This window comes from Macaca mulatta, chromosome 12, assembly GCF_049350105.2.
Source record: "Macaca mulatta isolate MMU2019108-1 chromosome 12, T2T-MMU8v2.0, whole genome shotgun sequence".
Lineage (NCBI taxonomy): Eukaryota > Metazoa > Chordata > Mammalia > Primates > Cercopithecidae > Macaca > Macaca mulatta.
The window spans coordinates 100861278-100874897 of NC_133417.1; the positions used below are offsets into that span (position 1 = coordinate 100861278).

Below are 13620 nucleotides of genomic sequence, written 5' to 3' on the forward strand. Positions count from 1 at the left end.
GACCCTGTACTCAATTTAAACAAATGCAGCTCTTCTTTCATTATATTGAATTGTTATCCATTTTAGAAACTGACATTTAAACTTGTTGTATTTTTTTTACTAGTTTATAATAAAAACCCAGGTTAAACTACCTACCTTTTCACAGATATGCTAAGAGGTACTAACATGAATTAAATATAGTTTGGCAGCTGCCATCCCTTGTATTGGGTAGAGCTTGCTTGTTCTCTACATGTATTCACGACTAGCAGTATACTGGTCGAATGAAAATTATTAAAAGTGGGCAATCATTTTGAAAAGATGCATTTAAATTTAAAACATATAAACATTCACTCATTTGCCCATATTTTGATGCCAAGGCCTTTTCTCTGAGTATAGAGTTAGGCACCATTTTTTTTTCCAAAAGCCACATCAATAACACATCATCTACTCTATCTTGCTGTGTTCTGTTTTTGTTTTTTAAAGAGGTTACTGCTCTTCAAAGATACTTATAATACAATTTAAGTATATCAGCCTGATACATTTTTAATTTTTCTTCAGTTTTATACACATTTCTTATCAACATCTTATTCAAAGTCAAAATTTCAGCATTTTATCTTTATTGAATCTTTCTTAAATATGAACTTAGTTTTCACAGAAAAAAAATTCCTTCTTTTTATGCTTATATATAATCAGTTTTCCCACCACGCAGTTAGATGACATAGTAACAGTAATGTATCCAAGTGGCTTCAAAAAGGTTCAAGAAAAAGCAAACCGGCTCTGAGTAAGGAATGCAGCTCATCTGACAGAAGCGGAAGTGGAAGGGCAGGGGATGCTGCTGGCTGCACGCCCAGAATGCCACGTGTTAGCAAGTTCCACACAGAGAGTGGAGAGGGCTGGTGTCACATGCTAAGTTAGTTTAATAAAGTGTGTTTAAGAAAACTCACATTAGATTCCAAAACATTTGTGGTATACCCAAAGTGTACTACAAATCTGGCTGAACTCTGAACGTGTTACTCATACCTATAGCAATGTTCACATGAATTAACAAAAATCCAAACTCAGAATTATTTCTTCCACCTTTAATACATTATTCAACATCTCACTCCAAAGCTTCTCCTACCACCATGCATATAATTTTCCAGAACCCTCTCCCTTTTCTCTAGAATCTCTCTGCCTAATAAATGGCATGTTGCTACTTAATTAGCTTCAGCCTTACAAAGTGTGTGATGCCTGGCAGTCAGAGTCAGTCTCTGAGTCTCGAGTTCTCCAATGACGGAGCATGTCCTGTTGATCTGGATTTTGTTTTTGGATCAATCTAACTGTACATAAATTATGAAGTGTCAGAGTCTCTTTTGTTCTTTGAGAGGCTATTATTTTAAAGCAAATGCTTAAATTGTTTCTTGCTATAACAGAAACAAGCTTCAAAATATTCAGGCCAAAACATTCAACAAGTCTATATTAGCTTTGAAAAAGAATGATAGGACGTATTTGCAGGATTCCTTTGCTGCATAACTTTAACAGCTCAATTCCATAGTCAAGATTTCAGTGATGACATACACTAGGACAATGCATTATCCTTCCCACTATCTGACCACAATCTAATCCTGACATGCCAACTTAATACAAATTGTTGCCTCTAGTCCCTTTTATTTACTGCGAAAAACAATGACTTGAAGTTATGTCAGGCTAATGTGAAATAGAATATCACTACTATATATCAGAATTCTTGATAACGTTATTATGGAAGATAAAAATGCATCCTATTGTTCTTAATCACATAGGATATAATTTAAAATCTGTATCTTCTACAAATCATGAATGTGAAAAATTTGAAGCTCCAAGGTCACATTTTGCATTTTGCTATTAACTAAGCCTATCTTGATTTCATAAAGAACTAATGTACAGTTATATTTCATGGTTCTACAATATACTCTCAATGAAAAGTCAACCAAAGCTTAAAGTATTTGGGCTTTCATATATTACAGTTACAATTTAGACTATTTTGAAGGTAAACATCATACTGCAAATCTATTACTGCTAGTCCACAGTTGGCTGCAATTGTGTAATTATAGTAAGTGACAATATTTAGAGTCTTTTGTGGATATTTATTAATTATATTTATTTCATTTAATGCTATATTTGTTTATACATTTATATAGACTGAGAGCATTCAAAACATTTCTCAGGAGTAAGCAATTTTATTCCTTGGTAGTATCTCATTAATGAAACAGAACTCAAATCACTAAGAATTACATGTGTAAGGTTTTACAAATCATTATAAGATTTCTTTTTTCATGTGTACAAGATAATATATTTTTGGTGTAATAATTGATTTTTTTCAATCAATTAATGAAACCAACAAGTTATTGGAACTCTGTGAAGATCCATTAGGCTGGAAATTTACAAATAGGAAATTTACAAGTAAGAAATATTTGTGTTCTCTACCTTCAGATTCCCAGCAGCAGTAAGAACTGACTTCACGGCTCTCATTCCATAGTCGTAGTGATGTTGAGATGACAACTGTTCTGAACACAAGCGATACGTAGCCACAATTTTTACTGACAGTGGCCGAGCAGTGACAAACCCACAGGAGTACAGGACTATTTCAGCAATCATGGCATAATCAGGCACCATCATTGCTACTGTGCGAAAGAGAGCCTATGGGTATGTAGAAAAGTTACTTTTAAAAGGATCATCATAAAATAAGCTAGGCCCAGAAAGATAAATACCACATGTTCTCACTAATATGTGGAAGCTAACAAAGTTTGTCTCCTAAAAGTAGAGAGTAAAATAGTAAGTAGAGAGTAAAACTAGAGGCTGGGAAAGGTGAGGTGGGGCAATAGGGAGAGGCTGGTTAACAAATGAAAAATTTCAGGTACATAAAAGAAATAAATTCTAGCGTACTATAGCACTGTGGGGTGATTATAGTTAAAAATAATTTATTCTATATTTTTAAATAGCTAAAAGAGAAGAATTTGAATGTTTCCAACACAAAGAAATAAATATTTGAGGTGACAGATACACTATACCCTGATTTGATCATTACACATCATTTACATGCATCAAAATATCACTCTCTACTCAATAAATATACACAATTATATGTCAATTAAGAATAATTTTAAAAAGCAAAAATGTGTAAAGAGTTCACAAAATTAAAAAGAACACTGTAAAGATAATCATGCTCTTTATTTCATAATGTTATGACTTTATACCTTTTCTACAATAGCTTTACATTTTAATGTTCATAGTCCATTAATAATAATGTATTGTATTCTTGAAATTTGCTAAGAGAGTAGACCTTAAATGTTAAGATCTACTTAACAGAAAGAAAATAGAAAAAGTATATACATGAGGTGGTGGGTAAGTTGATTGGCTTGATTAGGGGTATTGTTACACAATGTATATGTATAGCAAAACATTGCATTGTATACCTTAAATATGTATGATGTTTATTTGTCAATCATACCTCAATAAAAACATCATTGACCTGGAAGTTTAAAAAGTAAACAAATAAACAGACAAATTCCTGGCTTCTAAAAATATAAAATAAAATAAATTTTAATGTTCAAATCATATAGATAAAAAGCAACTTTAAAAATCAAATTTCTGTTGTGGTTATATAATAAATATATCATTAGCTTTTTGTATCCATTCTCTTTCACCTAAGTGTTCAATTTCAATTTCAAATACATTATATTCTTCATGGGAAGCAACATGTTACGGAACCTCAGACTCTCCCAGGATGTTCAAATTTGGGTTTCTCATCTGGGCTGCTGAGTGTCCCCCTGTTGGGAAAGTGGGCTTCAAGCAAGGCTCTACGGGGATCTACTTAATTGTATAATCTAGGGTTTACCAGATTATGTTAGTGTTAGATAAATGATCCATTTTGAGATATTTTAAACTTTTTTGGATCTGAAGTCACAGTGTCAGTCTTTCAGCAAGCATAATAAAGGAAAGAAAACTGGAAATAAGTAATAGATAATTATTAATAGAGATAAATCAATTTTACAAATTGTAAAGATAACTTTTTCTCATGATATTTAAAATACTGAGATTATATGATGTTATATGATGGTAAGTAAACAGAACCTCAGTATTTAAAATACTGAGCTTATATGATGTTATATGATGGTAAGTAAAAGAATAAATAAGAATTTAGGTGTAGAATATTAGTGTGTATGAGGACTCATTTCAACAGCTTATGTATTAAAACATGACTTGCTTGTACAAAATATGGAAAACAATAATATTCTAAGGGAAAAAGAAGTTATTCTAGTGAATGACAATCGTAGTCAGTTCATAAATACATTCTGGGAATTAGTTGAATTACCAAAAACTCGGTAGAAAGAAAATAAGAACATCTTGCTTAAATGATCTGTTATAACTCTTCTAAGTTGAGAACAATTCGAAAATTTGTATCAAGTAAGATCCTTCTAATGTGTTGTGTTAATTACTAGCTAGAGGCTATAGTGCTGCTATTTTATCAACAAGGTTACCATTAAAGAATGGAAAGAATAAAATGTTTAAAAAATTTGAGCAAATAACTTGAAATAAAAATGCTTAAGCAAGTGTTCGAACCACTACACACATGAGGAAAAAAAGAGCACGAGAATTGCTATACACTTGGTATCTCTTTTAAGGGGTAGGTTCTCAACAACGACTTTTTTAAAGAATAAAAGAGAGAATGACTGAATTAACAAATCAGTCAGCCAGTCAACGGGGTTAGGGTGATAAAGTTTTTCTACAATATCCCAAATTACTACTAGTTTGAGGTCAACATTCAGGACTGTGTGTTATAGGTTTCCCTTTGACCACCCTAGTTACTTCACAAATATCCTATTCACCTCTTAGCACTGTTAGTCATATGGTTGTGGAAAATGGTGAAGCAGACATATTTCTGATTAGCAGAACAAAAAATAAAGTGAAGTAAAGAAGTGTCAAGGGGTATCATGATATTCCATTTATTAGGAGTCCTCTACCAACGATTAAACAATGATACTTAACACAATGAAAAGCATCCTGAATGAAATATTTTTTAAGCCTAAACCAGTGATTCCCAAACAGGTTGTGCAGCACACAGATATACTGTGGTTTGATTTTGGATATACCAGAAATAATCTGTTGGTAATAGCAGTAAGTTTGAAGATAATTTAGTGCTTTGTTAAAAAAATTAAATTGGATTCTAGCTTAACCAGTGACATAGTTTGTTGAGTGTGAAAACAAAGAGGGTACAGATCCAGGTAACATGCCAAGACTTGAGTAAATTCCAGTGCATGTAATCGATGTGAACATAATCTTCATGTTTATCTCAACAAAAACAAATGATCAAGAATAGCTGTTCTACTGCTTCTGCTCTACTGGTGGAAGAAGGAGGGTGGTACATAAGGAAATGTGTATACTTTCTGGAGCATGCTTTCAAAAGACTACATATTGGTACAATAGAAAAAATTCAAGCAATAACTTTTTACCATTTATTTTTAAGAAATTGCAAATCGATTTTAAAAATATTTTGATCTGTTCAGGAACAAGCTTGATTTTAGTTGAATGAAATGGAGGACTTAGGATCTACTTTGTTTTTTTCTCCTCAATACTATTAGTGTTTCATCCTACATATACTCTGAAAAGCTATGTATCACTTCATTGGCTTTGTGACACTAGGAGATCTAGAATGTGTCTATTTTACAGTGGCTTCTAGAAAACTATTCTACACTTGATCTTAGCCAAAAGGCTGAGAAGCGATCTAGCCAACTATTCTAAAATGATCATTGACTACTGATTCTTCAGAATAGTTTAAATCTAAAATATAGCTTCCCTAAAGTGAAGATGTATTTAAGAAACTGCTTTATTATGCAGATTGTCTAAATGTAACAGGATGTCAAAATGGGACTCTTTCCGCATGATATGACACATCAGTTACTACAGTGAGTATGATCTTCTCAACATACAAAATTTACAAAGGAAATGTCTACAACCTCGAACCCTCTCATCTACTGGTAGATGACAAAATATTTGAGAGAGGAAGGAGTTGTGAAAATATTTCTTTTGAAGGGAGCTGTCGTTATGCTCTGAGTTCCCACAACCCTCCTCACTACACCCAAGTTCTGTGAGAGCTTGGTAGATATTCCTGCATTTTGGGAGATATGGACTAGTGCCTGACTCATGTCTGAAAAAGGATAGTGACCTGTGGTAGCAGGATTAATACCCAGGGGTTGTTGGGAAAAGGATTTATGAGTGGTACACAACAAAGAAGGCCCACACTGAAGCTCTGTAAGTCCTGCCCTACATACCTCCCAGCAGAGTGAGAGCTCTCCAACAGTGAAGTTTACATGGAGTCGACCACAGAGATCCAGGCAGAGAGAAGGCAATGACAACTGGAGAAACAGAATCCATCACTCAAGCCTCAGGAATTACAAGTAGACTCCTCCTAATGGAAGAGTCCCTGAAGAACCCACGGACATGCACATTATAGGATTCAGCTATAAACCTCAGCCAAGTCCAGGGACTTCACCCAGAAGGTCAGATCTGAATTGTATATATATTTAGTGTTCACTGCTAGTTTAAAGGATGAGCATTAATTTGTCAGACAGTAAAGTGGCGGCCTAGCGGAGCACTTGAGAGAGAAAACAGCATGTAGAAAGGCAAGGGACCTTCAGAGGCTAGTGAGGCCCAGTGCAACAGACAGAGGCAGGGAAATGGCAGGATAGATGTAACTGAGTCCTCATGCCAAGGCTCTTATAGATTGTACTAAGAAATCTGAACTTTAGTCCACAGACAAAAAGGAGCCCAGAAGTTTTTTAAAGTTGAAGATTATATGATTCGATTTCTTTTGACAGACAACACTGGTAGCACTGTGATGGGGAATTCATTAGAGTGAATTTCAATAGAGAAGAAATTGATGCCAAGTCAACTATTGCAATGAGACACATGGGAGAAGAAAGAAGGCAGGGAGCAGCAAGATGTGGCAAGGGGACCAGGTCGGTGCAGCAGGGATTGTAGGAGTTGTGTGAAATGGAAACCCTGGGCTTGGTGACTGACTGAATCACACCAGGTGAAGAAGATGGAGTTGTTGAGAATGATTCTGAAGACTGGTAATGATACTTTCTGGGCCCCATCAGGCTTTTATTATTTTTTAAGGAATATGCAACTCTTTCATTTCAGACTTGTTAGGTATTTGGTATTTCCATATATACTTGAAAACAGATGCACTGTAGAAGCTTGAACCAACAAGGCTGCACAACAGGAGAAGCTATCAGAATTGAGAACAGCTTTTGGCCTCATGTAGAAGGAAAATACATTATCCCCGAGAACTACCAGGTAAGTATGTTAGCACTATTTCAACCTGCACAGTAAATAAAACTGTGGAAAGGTCTGCAGAGGGCATTAACAAATTCAACCAATAATGGCTCCCAGCTTTCTATAACAAGTTACTCAGAGATTTTTGCTTTTCCTATCTTTGCAAATTTATGCATTCAGATTGATCCTACCAAATAAAAGAGCAACATAGTGAACAAATAAAAGAACTGCAACAACAACAACAAAAAGCTTTCCAAAAGAAAATGCCAAATAAAACTTGTAAAATGCTTCTTAGATAGAAGAGGATTTACCGTTTTTCATTTGTTAATCATGCCTTCCTTCACTGAGGCAAAATACTAAAACATAAGACTTAACATATAAAGGGGCATGAAATGGAAATACAAAAACACTTGGCAGCAATTAGTCATATCAAGTCTTTTTGGTGGAAAAGAAAAACTGCTCATTTAGTCTGGGAAGCTGTCAGTCTAAGCAGGTGAAGTGTGGAAGTAATATAGGATATAGTCAGGAGATTTGGTTTTGGATCCACAATTACTATTGCATTATTCTTCAACACTGCTGTCTGTATATGTGCCATACATATGCAATTCATCAGAAAAGGATATAAAATTGTTAACCAAAATATGGGGAAAATATTTTACTAATAATCAAATAAAATGGTGTTTGTTTTTTTTTTTAAAGTCTGGTCAATTCAAGAAAGTGTTTTGTTCTTTTTCATTAAAAAATTAATGCTGGGTGTCAATGAAAATTGAGAATTGATACGGGATGAAAATCACTTCAACCTGTCTTGAAGCACAATTTAGCAACAAATACCTTGGTCCTATGACTCCATCTAAAGAAATATTTCAAAATAGAGAAAAGCCTTTAGTAAAAACTACTCATCGTGATATTATTTATAACACAGGAAAACTGAAAGCAAACTGAATGTCCAAAAGTAAGCTACAGTTTGGTAAATGTATTAATAGTTTGAATTATGCTTATAAAGATGGGAACATGTTCATGTTATAATATTAACATGAAAAAAACCCACCCAGCATACACAATAGTGTGCTTCCAGCATTGTAAAAAGGCATTTAAATTAGGGGGACACAATATATAGTAAGCAGTAGAATGGGTACCCCATTAGTAGTTTTCTATATTTTGTAATTTCTCACAGTTAGCACTATTTTAAAAATAAATATTTTGGGAATTGTTCCTGGTGTGGATATTTACTCTGTAAAGATGCTCAAAGCTTTAAAAATTGCTTTCTAAAACAATTTTCTAAAATATTATAACTAAAACAAAATATTTTACATAAACTCGAGGATAGCATATTCTTTCTTTTCACACACACACACACACTTTTTAAATATTTTATTTATTTTATTATTTTTTTTAAGAGACAAAGTCTCACTATGCCCAGGCTGGTCTGAAACACCTGAGCTCAAGTGAGCCTCCCACCACCTCATCCTCCCAAAGTGCTAGGATGATAGGCGTGAGCCGCCACACCCGGCCCTTTTCATACATTAACTTTGTAAATTATAGAGAAGAAACAGATTATATAGTAACTCCTTCCATACCTTCAGGTTATCTGGCAGTTCTGATCGCCCAGCATACCCAGGGTTCATTGTTATAAAGACAGCACACGTGGGGTCAAGTTTTAGTTCAGTTCCTTCAAACATCAGTATATCAGTACCTGCATTAATACCTGTAGGTAATCAGGAATTAAAGGACTTAGTAACACCGCATATAAACATGAGCTGTGCCATTCATTACCTCTCATATTTCTTTTATTTTCACATAATGCAAAGACAAACTAGTCCATTACCTCTTTGGATAGTAAGAATTTGTTGAGCAACCACAGACAGTACTTCCAAATCAATTCTGTTAAACTCATCAAAGCAAGCCCAGGCTCCACACGATAACAGTCCCTATGAGAAAAGAGTAATGAAAATTTTTGACTTTATCTGATTCAATATTGCATTGAAATGTTGTATTTTCACCTGATCTTTTCTAGGATTTAATATCCTGTCAAGGAAATTGCTTATTCGCCTTTATCTTTAAAGACAGCTGATTTTTTCATTACCAATTCATTATACTGCATGAATAAAAGAGTTTGATCAATTGGAAAATTTTCCAATTAACATTTTTCTCCTTTCTGCATTTTTTTTAGCATTTAGACATACACCTATAATCTCAAAGCCTTTCCTGCTTTTTATTTACAAGTTGATTTTATTTGCTTACTCCACATGGATTTTATAGCATAGGTTATAATAACCATTTAAATAAGATGACTTCTGTTGCGAATGAGACTGCCTTGTGGTTTGAGCACCTTAATAGCCAACTACCATAGTTTAAGGCCCTGGTTTACAGTCCTAACCCACAGCTACCTCACAGATATGTACTATTTTATCATAAGGAAAAACTGGAAAATCAAGCATAAGTAGTTTCATCTGAATTCAGATTTACTTTTAAAAACATCAAACGATTCAACAAATATGTACTGAACATATATTTTATAGATTGTGTGTGTGCGCATGCAAGCACACACGTGCATGTGTTACATCAAGTACATTGTATGTGCCAACCGTGACTCATAGCACTTTGTTTGTATCTTTTATGCAAGGACACTTTTAAGGCTATACCATATGAGATGTTAAATAATTAGCACAAAGCCACACAGATTATAGCAGCTGACCTTGGATTTTTACACATTTCATTCTTCTGAACCACACTGGATTGTACACGACTTCTATGCATGTCAAAGAATAGTACATTCTCATTAGTTGGAGAAGACTCTATAAATGACTTTGACCTCTTATGCATGACAACAAATCACAGAGAATAGAATGCTTTGGAAGTCATATTCAAGCGTTATATAAATTTTGAGAGTCTTGATAATAAAAATCATGCCTTTCTAATATTCTACCCCCATTATCCAGCACAATCCCAACACAAAGAAGCTATTTACAAATACTTACAAATAAGCAAATTTAATATTAATAAGTTTATGACTCTAAATAAAATAATTAAGATAGTCATTACATAGATTCAAAAACTGAGCAATATACACCAACATTTCTTTTAAGACATTTAAGAATGCAATGGCTATTCAAATTGCATGTAGAATTCTTTAGTTTTGTTATTTTTTCTTTTATATATCTATTTTTATTTGTACAAATTTATGGAGTATGTGTGCAATTTTGTTACATGCATAGATTGCATAGCGACTAAGTCACTATGCAATCTGGTATCCATCACTTGAATAACATACACTGGCATCATACCATTTTGCTTTCCATACCATTTTATGGTATCCATCACCTGTATAACATACACTGCATCTATGAAGTAATCTCTCATCACACACCTCTCCCACCTTCTCATCCTTCAATTTCTATCATTCTACTCTCTACACAGCCATGTGTACAGATTTCTTAGCACCCACTTATGAGTGAGAACATGGGATATTTGACTTTCTGTGCCTGGCTTGTTTCATTTAAGATAATGACTTCTGGTTCCATCCAGGTTGCTGCAAAAGACATGATTTCATTCTTTTTTATGGCTGAATAGTATTTCATTGTATAGATGTAATCCATTTTCTTTATCCATTTCTCCACTGAAGGACACTTAGTTTGATTCCGTATCTTTGCTATTGGGAATAGTGCTCATTTCAGCGAAGTTGTAAATCATTACAAAGAATGAATTAAAATGTTAGTTGGTCATTTAAATGTTTTCTTGATATTTTATTAATTACAATTTTGAGCTTTTAAACGTTCTAATTCTAATTGTTTCAGTATCACAAATGTAGAATAATCAAACTCCAGATCAGTCATATTCTAGCCAGGAACAGTTTACAGCATGAGTTAGGGGTGGTATATTCTATTTTGCTAGTTTTTAAATCTTTTTTAAAGTTAACTTTTTCTGGAGAAAATTTAGAAAAGTAAATATTCTAGAATCTTTATTTTATTTATTTATTTATTTTTGGAAAATCACTCCTTTCTCTTTATTAAAGAAACTTAGAAAGAGACCAGACCTGCCAATCAAGGGGTGAGGTACTGGCCAGGAAGGTGGAGTGGGGCTCAGGCCCTGGGGATTTCAAGTGCAGACCAATGGCCTGGGAGGGGCCAAGGAGACCAGATTCTGGCAGCAGCTAAGGAGGTGCCCAAGGGCACTTTCAGGCACTGGGGCCATCAGCTGGTTCTGTGGGCAGGGGTTGGGGGTTGGGATGCAGGGTAGTTTGGGCTGGCCTGGAATCTCTCTGAGTCCACCCTGCCTTGTCTACCTAGATCATCCACTGGTCCTGATCCTGTTGGTTGCCTTCCACGTCCAACTCATTGACCTCTCCGTCATCAGGCGACTCATTGTAGTCATTCATCTCATCCATGTCCTGCATGTCCTCATCATCCTCTGAGTCCTCTTCACTATCCTCATCGTCTTCATCATCCTCTTCTTCCTCGTCATCATAGTGCTCTGAGGCTGGCTTGCCAAGAGGAACCAGGTTGTTGTCTTTCTCTGCCATGCTTTGGAGCCAGGCCTGATGCTGCTGTTCCTGCTGCTGCAGCTCTGTCTCTTCCACACAGGGTCGATCCAGATTAAACCACAGTGTCTCAGTCGCACGAGGGAAGAGTGAGGGGAACAAAGTGGACATGGCTCCTAGATAGCTGTTTGACCTTGGCTGAGTCACTTAACCTCTCTGGGCCTCAATGTCTTCATCGCGCCGGGAGGCTGCAGCCGGCGGTGACCCGGAAGCGCTTCACTCAGCCTGAGCGGAAGAACCCCTCCAGAATCTTTAAAATGTGCTTTGCATATACATGGACACAAAGAAAAGAACAATGGACACTGGGTCCCATTTGAGGGTGGAGGGTGGGAGGAGGGTGAGGATTGAAAAACTACCTATTGGCTATTATGATGATTATCTGGGTGACAAAATTATCTGCACACCAGATAAACTCTCGCAACACACAATCTGCCCATGTAACAAACCTGCACCTGTACCCCTGGAATCTAAAATAAAAATTGGAAATAAAAATAAAATAAAATGTGCTTTGAAAAATTACAGAAAAATATAAATAAATATATAATTTCCAGTGGATCATTTTGTGTTCAGTTGTGTCACCTAACATTTTAAGGAATGACAGGCTATAGCCACAAGCTGCTGAAATGATCAGATGTTTACAGGTTTATAGGCAGGGACTTGGTATCTCTAATTCCACCTTTTGAAGCTCATGGACTGACAAGAGTAAGAATCTAACTTAGAATTAAAAAAAAGTAATACACTGATTTGATCTTTATAAATTATTAAATTATCACATGTAACCTGAAAATATGTACATCTATAATGCATAAATAAAAATAAATTTTTAAAAAGAAAAACAAATAATAAAACTTAAGATTTCAAGTTCACTGAAATGATTGATTAGAATATGTCTATAAAAGTAAATTACTGACTCTAAATAACGTCTCAATAACAAGATCGACAGGTTAAAGATGTCTTTAGAATCCCACAACCTTTACACGATGCAATCGTTCTCAAACTCTTATCTGCTCCAACGTATTTAAGGGACACCACTTACTCCAACCAATAATAATGATTTGTTACAGTAGGGACTGGAGAGGGAAGTAGAGCTTCTCTGCAAATAGGGTTTGGCTATAACCTTACTCCCTTTAAGAATTATTGAGATAGTGCTTCAATTTTTACTTTTACTTAAGTTACAGTAAACCTTTTACTTGTATTCAATTATGTTGCATCATAAATGGCCATCTCTGATCAGTTATCCTGTTGTAAAGAAATGAGGAGTTCCCTTTTGCGGCCATCACCGAAGCGGGAGCGGCCAAAATGAAGTTTAATCCCTTTGTGACTTCCAACTGAAGCAAGAATCGCAAAAGGCATTTCAATGCACCTTCCCACATTCGCAGGAAGATTATGTCTTCCCCTCTTTCCAAAGAGCTGAGACAGAAGTACAATGTGCGATCCATGCCCATCCGAAAGGATGATGAAGTTCAGGTTGTACGAGGACACTATAAAGGTCAGCAAATTGGCAAAGTAGTCCAGGTTTACAGGAAGAAGTATGTTATCAACACTGAACGGGTGCAGCGGGAAAAGGCTAATGGCACAACGGTCCACGTAGGCATTCACCCCAGCAAGGTGGTTATCACTAGGCTAAAACTGCATAAAGACCGCAAAAAGATCCTTGAACGGAAAGCCAAATCTCGCCAAGTAGGAAAGGAAAAGGGCAAATACAAGGAAGAAACAATTGAGAAGATGCAGGAATGAAGTAATCTTATATAAAAGCTTTGATTAAAACTTGAAACAAAGAAAAAAAAAAAAAAAGAACTGAGGAGTTA

General features: G+C 35.2%; 1 protein-coding gene and 2 pseudogenes across 2 annotated transcripts in view; 1 reads left to right on the forward strand and 2 right to left on the reverse strand.

The window, feature by feature from the left end:
* The window catches only part of DNAH7 (dynein axonemal heavy chain 7), a 340765-nt gene that overhangs the window by 160380 nt on the left and 166765 nt on the right, over nucleotides 1–13620 (reverse strand). Inside the window, exons 26-28 of the mRNA XM_015131765.3 lie at nucleotides 9101–9203; nucleotides 8853–8980; nucleotides 2425–2637 (exon numbers count right to left, since the gene is read on the reverse strand). Coding sequence (XP_014987251.2) covers nucleotides 2425–2637; nucleotides 8853–8980; nucleotides 9101–9203 — 444 coding nt within the window. The remainder of the gene's footprint in view (nucleotides 1–2424; nucleotides 2638–8852; nucleotides 8981–9100; nucleotides 9204–13620) is intronic.
* On the reverse strand, nucleotides 11242–12011 carry LOC695622 (chromosome 11 open reading frame 51-like; annotated as a pseudogene).
* Nucleotides 13076–13609, forward strand: LOC695740 (large ribosomal subunit protein uL24 pseudogene; annotated as a pseudogene). Its single transcript, XR_091512.4, has one exon. The product of XR_091512.4 is annotated as a large ribosomal subunit protein uL24 pseudogene (transcript).